The 18,031-nt window shown below is 52.3% G+C and overlaps 1 protein-coding gene across 1 annotated transcript in view; it reads right to left on the bottom strand.

Moving 5' to 3' along the window:
• Window positions 1–1,920: 1,920 nt before the first annotated feature.
• adgrb3 (adhesion G protein-coupled receptor B3) overlaps window positions 1,921–18,031 on the bottom strand; it is a 76,959-nt gene continuing 60,848 nt past the window's right edge. Inside the window, 15 exon segments of the mRNA XM_057047233.1 lie at window positions 1,921–3,032; window positions 4,143–4,247; window positions 5,003–5,038; window positions 5,112–5,791; window positions 6,754–6,793; window positions 7,261–7,356; window positions 7,448–7,619; window positions 7,770–7,868; window positions 8,227–8,312; window positions 9,139–9,205; window positions 9,617–9,686; window positions 10,986–11,136; window positions 15,122–15,224; window positions 15,332–15,435; window positions 16,146–16,272. Coding sequence (XP_056903213.1) covers window positions 2,844–3,032; window positions 4,143–4,247; window positions 5,003–5,038; window positions 5,112–5,791; window positions 6,754–6,793; window positions 7,261–7,356; window positions 7,448–7,619; window positions 7,770–7,868; window positions 8,227–8,312; window positions 9,139–9,205; window positions 9,617–9,686; window positions 10,986–11,136; window positions 15,122–15,224; window positions 15,332–15,435; window positions 16,146–16,272 — 2,125 coding nt within the window. The 3' untranslated portion in view covers window positions 1,921–2,843.

Genomic DNA, 18,031 nt, shown 5'->3' on the forward strand with positions numbered 1-18,031 from the left:
AAGGTATTATTATTATTGTTATTCTTTTGGAGGAAGGGAGGGAGACAACAAGATGGTAAAAAATGGGTGAGTGGAGAAGAGCCTGAGCTGGGGGGGGGGGGGGGGGGCTGTCGGGAAGTAAACAAGGGCAGAAGATGGGTGAGTTAAAGGAATGTGACATTTCCAGGCTGTAGACGGCTCGTCGGGATTGAATATTAAATCAGAGGCCAGCGCCACAAAAACTTAACTGGTAAAAAAAGAAGTGAAGGCTGAGCTGTGAGGAGGAGGAAGAGGAGGAGGTTCCAGCACCTTTCCAGCATCAAAGGTCTCAATAAAGTGGAGCTGTCTGCTGTCAGCAGTGGAGGCCTGGCAGCAGCTGACTTTATTACTGGGGGCGCAGGCACGTCCTGGACATTCAAGGTGGGAAGCCTGCAGAGGTCAGAGGCTCATAAAATGAGGTGAAGCTCAGGTGGGTGAAGGAGGATCAGACTAAACACTTATTTAACATGTTTAATCTGGTGAAGAAAAGCCCCCCTCCCCCCTCAGTAGCGTCCTCTACTGAGAAGCCCCATCTACCTCCTGCCTCTCCTCCTCACGGCTTTGTTTGCTTCCGCGCCCCTCCCTGGCTTTTGACTTCCTCTGACAGGCTCCTGACAGACAGAACAGCTCGTCTTAGCCGTCAGTCACACCTCTGGGAGGAAAGTGACACAGGACCGATGTGATTATGTTGATTCTCTGTTTTCATCCCCTTTAAGCAGCTTCATCCCTTTGCTCCCGTGCACCCGCGGGACCTGTCACTCACTGCCAGGCGGCGACTTGATCAGAGGGCCCGTCACACGCGTCCCGGCCTGGCTCTGAAATGCCAAATTACTGCCTGATGTGGCCTTTAATGTTCAATTACAGCGCAGGCGTCTTACTTTACCTGGTAAACCTAAGCAAACACTCATCCTGTTACCTGCCAGGTGATTTCATTTCTGTAGTCCCGGCTTCAATCTGGAGTCGACACGGGGGGGAGGTCAAAGGTCAGGCAGATCAAAGCCCCGCAGCGCGGTATTAGTGGCTGGGTGACAAAGCTGGGCTGGAACCAAAGGCAAATTCCGTGTTTGCGCGTCTATCGGGGGGTGTGGGGTCGGCGGTGGAAGCTCTCCTTTTGTTTGAGGAGCCGTCACATTTGCAAGGCAAAGTCGGTCGCGCTCGGCTGCCTGTGCTGCCTCCAAATCTGATCCCAGGTACAGTCAAACAGAACGGGTTCGCATGAGGACACAAATCAATTCTGTTTCATTGCCTTCAGGTCAAAGATCCACCCCCCCATGAAGATCACATGTTGGGTTTGGTTCAGACATGTGTCCTGACGTCAGCAGTCAGCTTGTCCCCGGGCAGCAGAGCAGAGGACAAAGGACGGGGACGTCAGGACAGAAATAGATCGTTAATACCAACATTCATGGTAGAAATGAGGTTTCTATCAACGGCTTCCTCAGCCCTGCAAAGGCTCAATGACATCATTGGAGATGCAACATGTCCCCGTTCTTAGGCCCGTCCCCCTTTCTAGGCCCGTCCCACAACCCGGACTGATGTCCCTGGTAGTGAGAACAGAAGGCAGCAGGTTATTGACCCAATTATGCTGAAATCTTCTATAATCAGCTTCTATTGTGAAGCCATCAGAGCCACACGGGGAACCGTCGTCAACCCAGTTTGGCGCCGCCTCCTCCGTCCTTCCCCTCTCCTCCGTCTTGTCCTCCAACCCCCCCCCCCCGGTGTCTGGCCTCATCTGTCGGTGGAACCCATCATACCAGTGAACCCCCCCCCCCCCCCCCCCACGGGCGGAGGGAGTCCGACTGAATATCACCAAATATCCCGTATCACCATATTTATAAAGCGTGCTTTATGCCCCCCCCCCCCCCAGCAGAGCAGTTCCAGACCACATAAACTCGACACAACCTCTGAAGCAGTACGAACATATTTCCTCTTTTATTTACATTCCTTTTCAAATGTTAACATTTGTCGCTATAACTTTAGATTCGGGATTGGCATTTGTTCTCATTAAAATAAATTGGCACAAGTAAAACATATGTAGACAAAAGTTTATTTACACCATACAACATTTTGTTTTTTTTTAAATATTTTATACAGAGCTGCAGATGAGAGAGCTTGCTGGGGGTCCTTCAAGCGGATTCTGCAGTATTAAAGTTGTGAAATATATTATTTATATAAAAGTGAGTATTATCTTTATTGCATTTAAAGCAATGAAGAATGTAGCCTGACAAACATTCATTTTAATATGACGGAAAAAAATCCTCTTTGCTCTCCATGTTTTCTTTTTATATTATAAAGTAAAAAGTGTAGTAATGGCCAAACAGACTGTTATAAACTTTTTAAAAACCTGCATAAATATATACATTGTGCTCCCGGATCCAGTTTTGTCAAATCCAAAAACCGGACCCAACGAAGCTGGGACCGCATGGCATGTCGCTTGCTTTGTGAGGTGGAATCAGTCGGGTCACCGGAGGTTTTGAAGCCAGTTCCTCAACAGATACTTTGAAACACATGATGGTAAATATTGTACACCAGGCTGCCCCACAGTAAGTACACTAGTGAGAATACAAAAAAGTAACACCGATCCCCCCTTTTCTTTGTCTTTATTTTTTGTTGTTTTTTTTTAAATTTTATTTTATTATACTCTCTCCGCAGTCCTTTATTGTATTGGCACATACTGTAATGTCCCTGCCACGCTCCCGTTCTCCAGATATGTATGCCAAGGCTTCGAGATAAAGTCTGTAGCTTTATTCAGTGCAAAATGCATCTCCGTCCACCCCCGTTTCCTCTTTGCATTTCCCCCCCCCCCCCCCCCACCTCTCCTGCACGCTCTAGACTTCGGTCTGGAAGTCTCCCTCCTGGACGTCTAAGGGCAAGTTGACACACTTTTCCCACTCGGCGGGCGTCATCTCCAGCGAGTCCTTGGCGTCGGATTGTAGTACATTCATAGTGGCGTAATTCTGGTACTCGCAGGCTGGATTGTAGCTTTCCCACGGGTTCTTGTTGGGCATCGCCTTGTCCTGTGAACGAGGTCAGGAGGGGTGGCGCGTTAGTGGCGTGACCCGCTCTGCAGCGAGCGGCTTTGACCGGGGGTGCTGCGTTGGTTCCAAGGGGCGGTACGCGAAGCTCCGCCCTCCGCTACTTCAGACACAATGGCTGGACCGCTTCAAATAATACAAGGCAATGGCGGCGTGTTCAATGCCATCATGCTCGCGTTATCGCCGCACAATTGCGGTTTTCGCCCGCGCTCAAAGCGTGCGCACTTTTCCGGGCATCCGCCGCTTTTATTCGCAGACTTCCTACTAGGGAGAGGAGCTGCGCCCAGTCGGGGATATAAAACTAATGTGATACTAATGTGTGCAGCCGGCTCTGCAGTATATTTGAAGAAGGGAGGGGGAAGAAAAGAATCCGGGGGAGTGAGAGTGCACTGTAGTTAGCATTTGCCACATGAGAGGAGCCGCGCTGGTAGCTAAGCAACGGGCCTCACGTTACAGTGTGCTTAAGGGCTGATTGGAATATGAGTGAGGGATGTCATGACGCCCGGGCAAAAAGGCGCCCGCCGCGCCACCGGCGCTCCTGGAACAGTTGGCCTGTGTTTGTTGGCCCGTTTCCGTCCCTATTTGCCGCGTTGAGCGAGGGGACCCGACAAAGCCCGCCATTGTCTGCCTGCAGCCGCCAGGTGTGGGGGCAGATAGTGGCTCTTTTGAGTCGCCGTGAGGTCAGAAGTAGTTTCTGAGTGAGAAACAAAGCCAAAACAACAGCCACCGCCCGCCCCGTCCCAACCCCCCACCCTGGACACAAACAGCTGTGTTAAGCGAAACGGAAGGGGGCATTTCGATGTCGGGTAAATAATATTAAATAATCTGCCATGCATTAATGGGAAAAAAAATGGATGGGGTTGCTAAGTAGATCAATGTGCATGTAAATAAAGGTGCATTCATGACCTTGCATTCGAATGGATGCACTCTTAGAGACTGGCCTTCTGTGCTTTAAGGACCCCCGCCGCCCCCGCCCTCACATCACACATCACGTGTTCCCCCCACCACACGCGCCCGACTGGCTTGAACTGTCCGTCCGCCCCCCCCGCCCCCCTCCCAAGCCCCGCCCTCCCCTGGTTTCCTGTTACTCACCATGGTGCCCATATTTGGTATGTCTCGAAATCGGTCCAGGGTTTGAAATTTCTGATTCAGTTCCTGGAACAGCTCCATGTGTCTTTTCCTGGTGTGCATGACTTTCTGCAATGGCAAGGGGTTTCTCTTTGGTATCGACAGCCAATAATGGACATGCATCTTCCTCACCACCCCCTCCAACTCTGATCAATGTGTTAGTGTCACGGCGGTCGACTTCTAGGCCAGGTCTGAAACAAATCTACTTGCCTCTGCACATATACAAGTGACTGCTGAAGTAAAGGAAACACCACCACAATAATCATAATACCAAAAAGAAATGATCTGGATTCAACATTTAGACTTGTTTGCATCAAACAAAAGTCTGGAATCAAATCCCGAGCAGCGTATTTAAGGGTCGGGGCGCGTCTCCACCCCGACACCTCGGGTTTCCTTTACTCAGAACGTGCGTACAAAATATATATGCAGTTGAGGCTGATTCGACAATGCAAAAGAAATGCTTAAAGTGGGGGGAAAAAAAGGTGCGTCTGCAAGCCGATTCGGGGTGGAAATCAGAATGTGAAATGTGCGAGTGACAATATGGGCATCCATTCCCGAAAACCAACACGTAGCGAATGGGTGCCAACGATGGAGGAGGACAGAAATGGAGATGGGGAGTGTTGCCCTGTTTGTCAGCTGACAGCCTTGCTTTTACCTTCACTGCGCAGCGTGGCCATAAATCTCTAAGTCAAGGCTGTGCTACTCCAATAAGCTTAAGAGGCACAACAGGTACTAATAAATCAAACGGCCAACACAAGTGTGGAACTCACTCTACATAAAAAAGAGAAGCACACACCACACGTGGTTGTTTTTACATACTGTACCTCAAAGTCCAGATCAGAATATCTTGATTTTCGTCTCTGAAAATTGAAGACAAGAGGGTTTAGTGCCATTTCAGAGTAATATTTCGATGCGTGCGGGAGAAAAATGCACCTCTAAGGAGCTCATTGATATCGTGGACCCCGTCTCGCTTCTTGAAAGTCCCGCGCTTTCCTCCATCTCGGCCAGGAAGTTCTTCACGGCCGTGCGGGGTTCGAAGGGCAAGTTCTGCATTTGCTCCGGAGCGCTCGGGTAGTGCTGCTCCAAGTTCACATTCATGTGGTCCATGCCCGACGGCCCCAGGCTGAAGTCGGGGCTCATTTTGCAGTGCATCAGCCTCTCGTGCTGCAGCGTATCCATGGTGATGTTCATCTTGGAGTCGTCTTTCAGGAGGGTGGACGTGTTGCACGACCCCGACACCGCCGCCGCCGAGGCGCGGGGCATCACGATGTAGTCGGTCTCCATCATCTGGGCCGCCACCGGGTGGCCCTCCATGTCGCGGCCCATCATGTCGTGCTCGCTCTGCCGCATGGTGTCGTCGGTGCACAGGTAAACGGTGCGGCGCATGTCGGCGTTGCCGTCGGCCATGCACTGCTCCTTGAGGTCGCCCACCCCCATCGGCAGGTGAAGCGCCGAAGGCTGCTGGATGATGACTTTGGACATGATGTTGCCGGGCAAGGTGGAGTAGTTGAGACCCTCGGGGGCCTTCTCCTCCTCCTCGTCGTTGAGGGAAATGCGAGAGAGCGTTCCCGTGATGGTGGCGGCGCGACACGAGCCCATGTCTTTGTGAAGCGCTGCAGGGGAGAAACCACACAAGCGTTTGGCACCGACTCGCCGAAGCGTCGTCAGCGTCAGGAGAACGATTGCAAGGAGGCAGGCAAATTCGAATCGATACGAGCCGCTTCCCAGAGGAGCCGGTGGAGGAGCGGCTAGCGTGGTGGGGTGAACGTCTGAATCTACGTCTTTATGGGTCCATCACAGCAAAATGCTCAACGCTCTCCAGAGAGCCCAACATCATTTGTGCTTAATTTCCCTCCCGCTTATATACGACGAAGCCGCAGCCTTCACGACCGAGCAGCAGTTTAATCACAGCGTCTGTTTACAACCATAAAGAGGAGGCGTTTTGCCCAAATCTCAGTCTGGACAGTGGAGCCACATGAAGCGCCAGCATCTCTCTCTAACCGCGCCTGTTCCTTCAACCTGGATCTGGGCGTTATTCAGAAAGGACACCCGTCTCTGTCCACTCCAGCCGGAGCCCGTCTGATCTCCCTGAATACCCCGCGGCTCATTTATTCCCTCTGGCTTCCGTTCCAGATGTTTCTCTCTCTTTTTTTCTCTCCACTGGTCTGGAGAGGAGCAGGAGCAAGACGAGGCTCATGCTAGGATCAAACTCTTCTCCAGCAAGACGCAGCGGCGAGGGAGAAACGTTTCATCCTTGCTCATTTAAAGACGGAAAACGGAGCAAATCCTCCCAAAATAAGGCCCACCTTTTAGGAATTCTACATGTTTTGATCTATTTACCAAGTTTGGCTTCCAGAAGGTGGAGGGGTAGAAAGAAAAATCCCTAAAAATAAAGCAAATATCCAACAGCTCCCTTTATACTATTTTGTTCTCGGATTAAAGTGGAGCTTTTTGGTAGCAGATAAAATTCAGGCAGGGATTGTTGTTGGCTCTTATGTAAGCCGAGCTATTTTTTACTGCCGCACTCTCGTAACGTGCTCCAAAATGAAATGTGGTAAAGCCAAGACTCCTTTACCTGATCGGCAAGCGATGTCCACGTCCTTCTCAAAGTCCGTCTGCAAGTAAAGAGGAAGAGTTGCTCTATTTACAGGTCTGCTGTGTCCACAAGATGAGTGTCATTAGTTTCAGAGGCCAGATTAAAGGCCTGTGTGTGTGTGTGTGTGTGTGTGTATGCAGGAGCAATTGTGGAAACAATTTCAATCTGAAGGACATTAAAACACTAATAGCGGTCCGTTGCGATGGTGCTGCCTTTGTCGTCAGTTTCATTCTCTCCCCGAGAGAGGAAACGAGTGGGCTGCACAGCAAACGTGGAGGCGAGCGAGATCAAATAGAGCCAGTGCCTCAGAAACCCCCCCCCCAATAGAATCCCTCTCATTCAGGGGAGGGAAAACGGCCCCAAAAAGGTTCACATGCCTGGAGAATTCATCACCTTAGAGATGCAAGATCAGGCTTTGGAAATGTGTTAGAAACAGGAACGCTGAGATGGCAGAGGATTCAATGGTTGGGGGGGGGGGGGGCCTACCATTATCTGAGCATGCCCGTTAGGGAAAGTTCCCGTCGCGTCACCACCGATCGGGTCCTGGCAGTTTCTGAGCCGACATCTGAAGGCATCCTGCACCTGTGAGGACGAGACGAGAGGCAGTCGATGTTCAGCAACGGGGGGGTGGGCAGGAGGGTGGGGGGGGGTTGATTTGAAGGCCGTGATGCACCTCTCTGCGCAGGATGCAGTGCACCATGACGATGACAAAACCCTGCAGGGAGTCGAAGACGGCGAAGAGGATCTGAAAGAGGATGGAGCGCTTGTCTGTCATGGCGAGCACCGCCGACATCCAGGTGAGAGCCAGCAGAGGCAGGACCACACAGGAGCTCCACAGAGACGCCCTGTGGGGGAGGGGGGGGGGGAGCAAATCAGCGCAGACGGCAGGGAAAAGGACATCCGACCTCTGCGTCCGCCTGATGCGGCGCCGTGCGCAGAGGCCCCCCCCCCCGCTGCGGCGTCCTATTGATCGCGGCGCCCTGACGGACACTTACATTGCGTTGCTGGCTGTAGTTGCTGACAAAGCAGTTGTTGATACCACGCCACATTTGGCGCACTTGAGAGTTAATCCTGTGTGCGGCTCGCTCATCTGTCTGCAGGACACAAAGACAAGAGCATGACACGCCGCCGCCTCCCTCCAGAGCGCCATCAACACAGCTGCCGCCCCTCCCCCTCCCCCCCCTCCTCCTCCCGCCACCCTTCATGTGAGCAGAAACCGCCGGCGCGCGTGGCGAGTTGGGGGGCGAGTTTTCGCCGGTTCTCGTCCCCGGACTTATTCCGCCGGCGCCCCCCCAAGAGAGATCTGACCTCTTTATGTTTACTCCTCAACGGCACAGAACAAAAGGAGGTCTGCGTCTCCATATGTGTAGGGAAAAATCAAAGCACATTTCAATGGTCATCAAAGGAAGTGAGGAAGAAAAAGGAGGTACTAACAAGGACGTGCTGTCATACCCTGCACGGTGCTTCAGCTTCTTGTCCAGGATTCCATCTCTGGACACTAGCTTATTAAACACCAGGATACCGATCACCATGTTCACCTGCCGACAGGAAGAAGACACGTCAGTGAGTGAACGCTTCTATGCTAATGCTAACATGCTACTCTTTGCTTCCTTCTCCGTCCCCACTGATCTTTGACCTCTGGCATTGATTATTCGGTCGTCTCCATGACGTTTGCGCTAAAGGATGGGGCGTGTCCTTGATATGGACAGGAACGCTATCAAAGACGCCTCGCATTAGCCGTAATGGCGCCGCTATACGGCCGCAGGCGGATGCACTTGGAGGTGCATCTGTGCTGCGTTCCGATGTTTGCAGATGTTTCTGCTTCAGCCGAGAGCTGAACGCCACCAGAGGGTTCCCAGCGGGACGTATTCGCTGTCCTCTCGCTGTCCCTCTCGCGCCCAGATAGCGATTAGCATAATCGCATCTTTTTTTTTTTGCAGCGTTCTCCCTACAACAATGCAAATGCGAGATGAATCGAATACCCCAGTATATTAGATTTAGAGCAAATGTAGTGGATAAATATTTCATATCTCCCGAACTACACGCAGCACCATTAGGCTGAAAAAGAAGGGAATTACTTGTGCACATCGCCTGTTGGGATGCTAATTAGTTTAACTTTGAAACTTTGAGCGTCTTGCTCCTCTCGGGCATTTTCCTGCCATCGTTTTCACAATTCGCAGCGGAGTGCAGCCTCCCAATTAATGCTGCTGCACGGGAGCTTATACGGTGGAGCCTTGTAAAAAAATATCCCTTAAACCGGATCACTGGGCTTTGAGGAGAATATATGGATGCGAGTAATGCAGAAGAAGCCTTAAATGTGCATTTTTTGGGCATTTTTGCTGCACTTAAAGGGCTGAATCTTACCAAAACAACAGCCGCTGCAGGTCCAACAAAAGCATACAGGAGTCCACCCTCCAAAGACAGCCAACAGCTGCAGGCAAAGGAAAAACAGGAAAGGGGGGGGGGGGGGTAAAATAGTTAACTCCCACCAAGACATTAGCTCCTAAGCTAATGGCGCGCGCCAGCGTAGGATTGCAAATCCCCCCAGCCGTCAAGGGAGGAGCGCCATATGCTGCGCCTCCGTTTCCCAAAGTTTTGCAGGATAATAAAATGCTACAGAGAGTTTAAGCAGTGTTTATGTGCTCGCCATCCAGCAGGGACACAACTCACATGGAATCGGGGCTCTCGCTGTGCCGCTCTGAAACACGGCTGGATTCGGGGCGGGGGGGGCTTAGTTAACGGCACCGTTTAGGTTTAAAGAGGCGACGCTGTGGGGCGACCACGAGGCTAATTTACGTGCTAATGCCGCGGCAATCACGACCAAAATGGTGATGATACTCACTATAAGGGCGTCCCGTAGCCTTTTGTTTTGGTGAATCCCATGGAGACGGCGACCACTAAAGCAGGCAGGCCTAAAAACACATCGATAACGGTCAATACTCACAAACAAACAAACAAACAAATAACTGATTCAATGCATCGCAGCCATTAAACAAAGTGCGGCTTGATTGGGTCTACGAGAAGCTCCGGGAGGAGACGACACCGCTCCGGGAGGACGTGATCGACGACGCGCAGATCAGCGTTCCGTGCGGCGTTCCATTAAGGGGCGGCGGAGCGCCGGCTGCGCCGCTCTGACAAAATGGCAGCGAGCACAGAGCATGAAGTGAAATCGTATCACTGTACCGGCGGACACCCTTCTACCCTCCGCATCTTTCAATGAAGTCATTTTTTTCCTTCTACCCTAATGCCCCCCCCCGTCCTCGCTGCTGCGTGCTCTGAATATTAAGGCATCTTTTCTTTTAGAGCGGCGCAGGCAGGTGCTATTGATGTAATCAGTTTCCTGGTGGCTTGAGGCAAAGACCCCGCATCCATCCGCTGCTGCGGGAAGGAGTGGCGAGGGCGATCGGACGGGGGGGGGGACACATCGTAAATCGCGGAGGGACACGGTGCTTCAAACCGGCTCAGTTGGCACACAACAGGTGCAGCCGTGCCACCACAAATCAATTTACAGGAGGGTTTTCCCTGCAATAATCTGGGGATTATGCTAATTTTCCAGGCATTTGCATAAACGATGCTGCGCGTACTTTATTCTTTACATTTATCCTTTTTCTGTTGTTTTTTTTTAAAGTCACCGATGCTAAAATCGCCTCTGTCCTGTTTTGCTGCAGAGCAGAAGCGCTGCAATGACTAAGAGAGCCTTGTTTGTTGCTAGGTAACAAGCAGAATAAGAGTGGGCTCTTTTCATAATCAAATTGATTTTTTAATGCGGAGATTTCTGCCGGACTGGAAGAAGAAGAAGAAAAACCTCACAGCGACATTTATCAAGCACGGCTAAAATCGAAGTCCATCACATTTTGATAGATGTCTCGTCTCCCCGTCCGTGCGCGTCTTTAATCCTCATTAGGGCTGGATTTTTTCTTTTTTGCTCCTATGATGACAATAATGACAATCACGGACCCGCGGGGGCGAAAACCTACTGGAGCCTTCGTGCCATCGCACCAGTTCAGACCAAAGCTCTCTGGAATTCCCGATGGAGCTCCGTGCATCCCTCCTTAGCTCCATTCCTCAGTGCGCGTATGAGACAAAAGGTTATCCAAGTCCCCCCCGCCCCACCCCAACCCCCACCGCCTGTCCGTTTATCCTTCTCTGACGGGCTGGAAGCGCGGTCCCTGTCCCACCTTGATCACAGACCTTGGGAAAATGTTACTCACCCCAGCCTAAGCACAGGAAGCGCTTCCGGATGAGCCGCGTCCGGACCTTCCCGGTCACCGCCATGTAGGACTGCCAGGCCTCTGTGAGGACCCAGCAGAACGAGGCCAGGAAGAAGAAGTGGAGAAAGGCCGTGGTCATGACGCAGACGCCCTGGGGATGCAAGCGACAGGGAAGGAGATCATCTACGGCCCCGTGGACCCGAGGCCTCGCTGCCCATCGGACCAGCAAAATACCAAAAACCGTCGAGACGCTCTGGCTGAAACGGAAATCCTGTTTCTGCGCCGGCCCTGATTAGTATGCCGGGGATCCCGCCTGAAGGCATGTGAGCCAAGGTCAACTGGTTTACACAGACAGGGAGGGAGCAAACCACAACACAGCTTAAAGGACACAAAACGCCCAAACCGCGGGCGGCGGATCGCACCCAGACCCGTCAACGCAGCGCCGCGCCTCGGCTGCACCAGCCCGTCGTCTTTAAGGAGACGCGGCGCCGATTGTTTGCCGCCCAAAACTGCAGACGTGTGAGCAACGCTGCACAAAGAGGGGGGGCACGCACGTGCGTCATCCTGTCTGAGGTTGCCCACAGTAAGATCTCCCAGATATCTTATCCGCTCCATCGGGAGGAAACCGCAGCGTGAGGGGTGCTAAATTCAGTTGGCGGCGTCTCGTACGTAGCATTCTGCCCTGTTAGCGGCGTCTCGTACGTAGCATTCTGCCCTGTTAGAGGCATCTCGTACGTAGCATTCTGCCCTGTTAGCGGCGTCTCGTACGTAGCATTCTGCCCTGTTAGCGGCGTCTCGTACGTAGCATTCTGCCCTGTTAGCGGCGGGTACCAAAGACGCCAATGTCACACGTGTTGAAGAAAGAACCTGTTTTGTAACTCGTGAGTCATCGTGCATTCCGCTAGGTTACTCCAACGTTTATGTAACCGTACCTCTGGCCAGTCGGTGACAGAACCACTTTGTCACCGCGGCAACATCAGGATCATCAGTGTCCCCTTCTAGAGAAGGACGGCCTCCTTAGTTCTGCTTAAGTGCTTCAAACTGCCTCTTGCACTTCCTGTGTCTCTGTGGCGAACCTTTGCGGTGTGCTGTCACACTCAATGGGGATATTTGATTTCTGTGATGGATTCTAGATGGAGATGAAACCACGTTATGCTCCTGCGCCCCTTTATAGGATCTCCAGCAGCCAGAGCAGAAACCAGCACGGTGGAAGAGACGCGCTGTTCCGAGGCTAATCGTAGCTGTCCGAGGTGCTGAACGCAGATCTGCCTTATAATGTGGGGGGAGCACAGCGAGTTTGGGTTCACCGAGGTTCCTGTCATCACTTAACCCTCATTGGTGCTTCAGAATATGAAACAATGCGTTTAAACCCACAGAACGCTACAATGTGAGGCTAAACGGTGACAACTGCGCACATAAAAACGTTGAGACTGGAGTCTATGCCGCCCTTAGGAAAGGCAAAAGCTGGGAGATGCGGAACGCGCTGTGTCCGTATCCATGGAAACAGAGGACGGGACCGCACTGAAATATCGCAGAACTGATAGACGTGGAGGTGTAGGAGAGTGAGTGGGAATGCGTCAAGTTTCATAGTGGCAGAACGTGGCTCTGAAATCTGGGGGGGTCCGGCCTGGACAGTCGGCCCTCTGCTCTGCCTCACACACGTTGGGGATCATCTCCTCAACGTGTTTTATCAGGACTGCAGCCGCCGGGCTCTCAGTCGTTGCTGGGGAGACGTGCGCAAGATCATGAAGTTTAATAATGTAGCAGCTTCAGCACCACAGCGGAGAAGGAAACGGCAGAAAATGGCTCCCTTCACATCCCACATAACGACGACCACCGGCTCCACAGAGGTGCCTTCGCTCCCATCTCAACCCTGTGATAATCAAAATGGAATCTCAGACATCAGGATGTGTTTCACCGCTTCTCCGGTGTGATTTACCTAATGGCAGGCGTGCACCCGGTCGATTAATTAAGAGTTTACATGATCAGATAAAGGACAAGGAAAACACGCTGTTAGTTCAGAATGTTCAGACCCAGAAATGCGAAGGGCTGATGAGCTGCGCGAAGCTTGTTTAGCTAAAGGAGAGCTGTGTCAGCTTTAATGCGATTTAAGCTTTTTATCTGGTGTTTTCTGGCCGTGTTGTTTCTTCTTAATGGTAAAAAAAGGGCTCTTTCAACTTAAACTCTGATATATATAAAAAAAATACAGATTCTGTCTCTTTGTCTCCCTTTGAGAAGCTGAAACGAAGCGTGACAGAGGACAAAAGAGAAGCTCTGGCAGCCAAAGGTGACTCACTGACTTCCTGTTCCCACAGGACACCTCCACACTAAAGAGATGATTTCTATTAGACGGCGAACAGGGCCGAATCTACGCGAGTGGAGCCAATTATAAGCACTTCTTACAAGAGATGTAAGAAGAGTCAGGCTGTGTCAGGAAGTGTGGCAATTAAAACCACACCGGGGCTGCTGTCTCTTCCTGCTCGCCCCGCGCTCAAACACTGAGCTGCTCTGTATGTCTGATCAAACAAACCCCATATTTATCAAACGTTAGCACAACGGCGGGAACGCTCTAAACAAACAGGACGGCGGCGGCTCGAAATTCCGCTATTGAACGCAGCCTCGCAGCCACCTTAAACAACAAGTGTAGCATCAACGGGCGCCAACGGGCGTGAAGCCACGCCTGGACCCCAGAGGTGAACGGAGCAGATAGCTACAGGGTGTGAACAGCTACCTGCTCACCGGCTGATGGGGATGCGCGTCACCCATCATCCGAAGGCAAACTTTTGTTTCTGAGCCTTTAATTCTGAGTGGGAGCGAACACGCCGACCCCGGAATCTGGGCCGTGTTTACTGAGTAACCCAAGGAGACGTTAATTGAAACGGCATCTTCAGCGGGTTTCTCCGAAAAGCGCCTAATCTCCGCGGATCTCGCAGACAAATATCTTATTAGGGCGGCGAGTGATTATTTTGGCGGTCCTCATAATCAAGACAGGCGACGTGCGGAGCCTTGATTAAATCTGACAAGGCGTCGGATCAGCCCGAGAAGGGCCTGAAGCGTCACGCATCGGTGGCGTCTGTGGGCCACAAACCAGCAACGGGACTCTGGAATGGAATTCCAAGGCCATGTTTGTGTGGGTTCCAGCGATCTGGGATTTTTTTCCCCATCATTCCTCTTGGTTCTGATTCCAGTAGGTCTATTTTCCTTCGGACTCATTTGTTACTCATGACTGACTGTCCAGTGAATGTGGGGACACTTAATGGGGGAGCGCAGCGTGATTTATGAGCAGGGTCCCCTCCCATGTGAGCCCCCCTCCCCCCCCTGCTGCTGGTGGCTCCATCTGCTCCCAGAGCGATCCAGAATAATGCTGCAGAGCACCAAGAGCTCTTCTAAGAGCCCTCCAAAAGCTTTTTGGCCGGAGGTAAAGGTGTAGCGACGCCACGCTTACACAATAAAACAGCGTGTGGCGGCGCGGGCGCTGCCAAGCGCCTGAAACGGGCGTCGGCGTGGGCAGCTTGTAAATCCCAACAACTGTTTGCCAAATAGACTTTTCCATTAGCCGCCTGTTTACTGGCCTCCTGCGGACCCGACGCAGGACGCGCCGGTTCCACTGGACGCGGCTGCTTATCTTGTATCTTATCAGGAGGACCCTGAAACCACGAGCGTCACGGCGGTAAAAGGACGCCATCTCGCGTGCGTCCTGTCGCGTGACGCGTCCCCTCGCGTTCGCAGAGCCGACCGCCCGTCCTTCCATTCCGCTTTCGTCCGTGCACTTTTAATTGCAATCCAATAAGGTGACCGTCACCGCGCCAGGCCGGGGCGGTCTCAAGTTTATCAGGGGACAACGTCCAAATGGAGACGAGCGCCAGCAAGTGTTACCTCGTCTTACAGAGTTGGAGACATCCTCCATTTGGGTGACGGGCGGGAAGCTTCGCCTGAAAGAGGCCGATTGAACTACAAAGACAACGCCGGGCGATAACGTGGCGAGAACGTTGTGCACCCGGACGCCCGAAGGTCGTGGGAATTCAACAGCCAGGCTGGAAAAAAGGGGCGCTCATGTCTCCAGAGCACCATCATCTTGCCATAAACTCCCGGGTTTCTAAAAATAGCTATTTGGAGCGTGCGGGGCCGGTACTCACCGCGTTGTGGGTCTGCGTCTGCCCAACCAGGATCAATATGTTGGAGCAGACGATGGACAGGCAGAAGTTGAGCAGGATGATGGACCGTTCCGAGCGGATGTATCTGTGGGACAAACGCAGAAGACAGAAAAAGGTCCGAGTCGGTGCCATTGATCCATCTGGGGGGGGGGGGTGAAAACCCCAACGCTTTAGCCCTCGGCGCACAATTACCTCCATAGCACGGCGTAGATCACCGCCAACGTGATCAGGGCGAGGCAGGAGAGACCACAGCCGACGATCAGCGTCACAGATGGGACCCCTGAGTACTCCATGGTCTGTGGAGGAGACAGAGCGAGACCAAACTGTCAGCAGGAGGGGGGGGGGGGGGATGTGGTCCTCGCCAGACCAGGAAATTAACCAATCTACTCAACCAGCAGTCGGACTAGTGGAAAACGGGACTTTTCATTACACGCGGGGGGCTTAAATTCCCCACATATTGGGGCAGGAAGCAGAGCCAAGGCATCACGGTCGGTTCCGTCCCCTTCCAGACGCCCCCGGACCCCCCAGTGACAGGCCTGTGAACTGGCTTCTGGATCCATGTGCCTCTCACTTCCTGGTGTTTGCTAATGCAGAGGCTGCGCGGCGTCTCGCCGGTGATGAGCGCGGCGTCCTCAGAGATCCCAGTTCTCTGGTGGCTCTACGGCGTTCTCCACGGCGGCCGCACGCTCTCCGTGCGTGATGTCAGCAGGGGAAGCAGCATCACGCCAGTCGCATCCCTCTCCCCTCAGCCAATATGGCTGATGTACAGAGCAGATACCCAGGAAATCAGGCGCATGCACGCTCGCACACGCTCAGGTGTTTGAATCACCCTTGTAAGCAGGAAATATCCTCCAAAATCTCCCCTCACTTCTAAGCTTTTTAATAGGATTAGCACACCGAGGATTCAATTTTCACTGGCGTCACACACGCGCGCGCACACACGGCAGTTCTCCTTTACATTGGCCTATGAAAGCCAGCCCGAGTAATTAATCAATAGGCTACTTACTATTTCTCTGGGTTGCTGAGCCAAGATGGCGAAGGTGGACACACGATCACACAAGCATTTAGTATGGGATGCATCTGTGAGCACCGTTTTACATCCTTTTGTGGACCAGGCTCCCCAAGAGTCGTTCCTGCAACGAGAAGGCAAATAGATGCTTAATTCCAGCGGCGGCGCGATTTCACAGGGCGCGCACACACGCACGCACGCACGCACGCTTTAAAGATTTCAAATCGGATCATTCATCTACAGGAACCGGCTGGTCTGCGATAGACTTATATTTAAAAAATAATAATAAAGCAAAAGCAGACATCGGCTACGCGCGGCGGTTCAGCTGGAAGCTGATGGAGGCAGAGACGCGGAGGAGGGGGAGCACGCACGCACGCACGCACGCGCGGAGCTCTCCAAGCAGACCGCTGCTGATCGATTCACTGTCCGCACGTAAACAGCGAATAACCGAGATCGAAACATCAGCCCCGTCCCAAAATAAGCCCCGATCCCATTTACCTGTCTCTCCGTGCGCGCTCCCCCTTCCGTCACCCCTCCGAAAAAAGAAGCGACGCTTTCCACGTTTCTTTCTCTTCCAACGCGTCGTTTTTCCTCCACGTTTTCGCCCCCCCCCCACCCCCAACACCGCCGATTCCGATGATCCTCGCCCCTTTGATCGCTTTAATTAACGGTTTTTAAAAGCTTCCTTGGGGGGATTTTCACCCTGGAAACGGTGGACAGCATCAGATTGATACTCTGTTCCTCTCTGCTGGTGTGTGCGTGTGCGTGTGCGCGCGCGTGTGTGAGGGGGGGTGGTACAATGGAAGGAGAGAGGCGCGCTGCTGTCGCAGGATCTGATCATCGTATCCGAGACTAATACTGTGACGGGAGCTGGTGTCTATTTTACATTATTGCTGCAAAAATATTCTTTTGACACGAGGTCCGATTCGCGCCAGCACCGCGCGCTTTATTAAAAAAAACACCGCACTATTCCACCCCGCGGAAGCATCGCGAATGGTTGCACCCACCCGAACTTCACACCACCAGCAGGTGAAAGGAGAGGAGCGCTCCTCTTTTCTTCCTCTCATCTCTCTTTTCACCCCACAAAGCAGGAAAACAATAATAAAACGATTGCGCAATTAAACGTCCGTGACGCCATCATGGGGGGGGGGTGGGGGGGTCACGCTTTGCCGCAGCACGTTGAGCCCTTTATTAAGATGCGTGTCACAGTCACGCATCACACCTGTTGTGCCGCAGGACCGCCTGTATTCACACTTTGATGGCAGATTAAACTCTGACACGCGGGGTAAAGGTGTCAGTCTCCGCGCACGTGTCACGTGATCAATACGGAAGCAATATTCCTGGTTGCAGAGATAAGATTCGGTTGCTGGTCGTGTTTCTTGATGTGGATTGTAGCAGATTGGACTGATCAGCCATTCCACGAGTGTCAGAAACGCCTTTCAAACGACGAATCGAGATTTTGAATCACATTTTGGAATATTATTAATATTATCTTTGGTGTGGTGGGGTATATGCGGTCTGCAGATTTTTCAGCTCACACAACTTCAGCACTGCTTGAAAAATGTGTTCTGCATTCATTTTGAGGGCTTTAAGATTCGACTGAATACATTACAAGATAAAATCAACTTTCTAAGCACCTGGATTTCCATCATGTCCCTCGTTTCTTGTCTTCCATCCTGCTTTCCATTTCTTATCCCCTTCCTTATGTTTTTTGGTGCCTTCTTTCACTTTCAACTCTGAACACCTTTGACCTTCACAGTGAGCGACCTTCATCAGCAGGAAGATCTCCGCCCTTTGTGTCCCTTCTGTCACAGACCAACACTTTCATTCCTGATTCAGAAGCAAACGCTCACGTGGGGGGGGGGGGGGGGGCATTTCCTGCC

Source organism: Takifugu flavidus, chromosome 11 (genome assembly GCF_003711565.1).
Source record: "Takifugu flavidus isolate HTHZ2018 chromosome 11, ASM371156v2, whole genome shotgun sequence".
In the NCBI taxonomy this organism is placed as follows: Eukaryota; Metazoa; Chordata; class Actinopteri; order Tetraodontiformes; family Tetraodontidae; genus Takifugu; species Takifugu flavidus.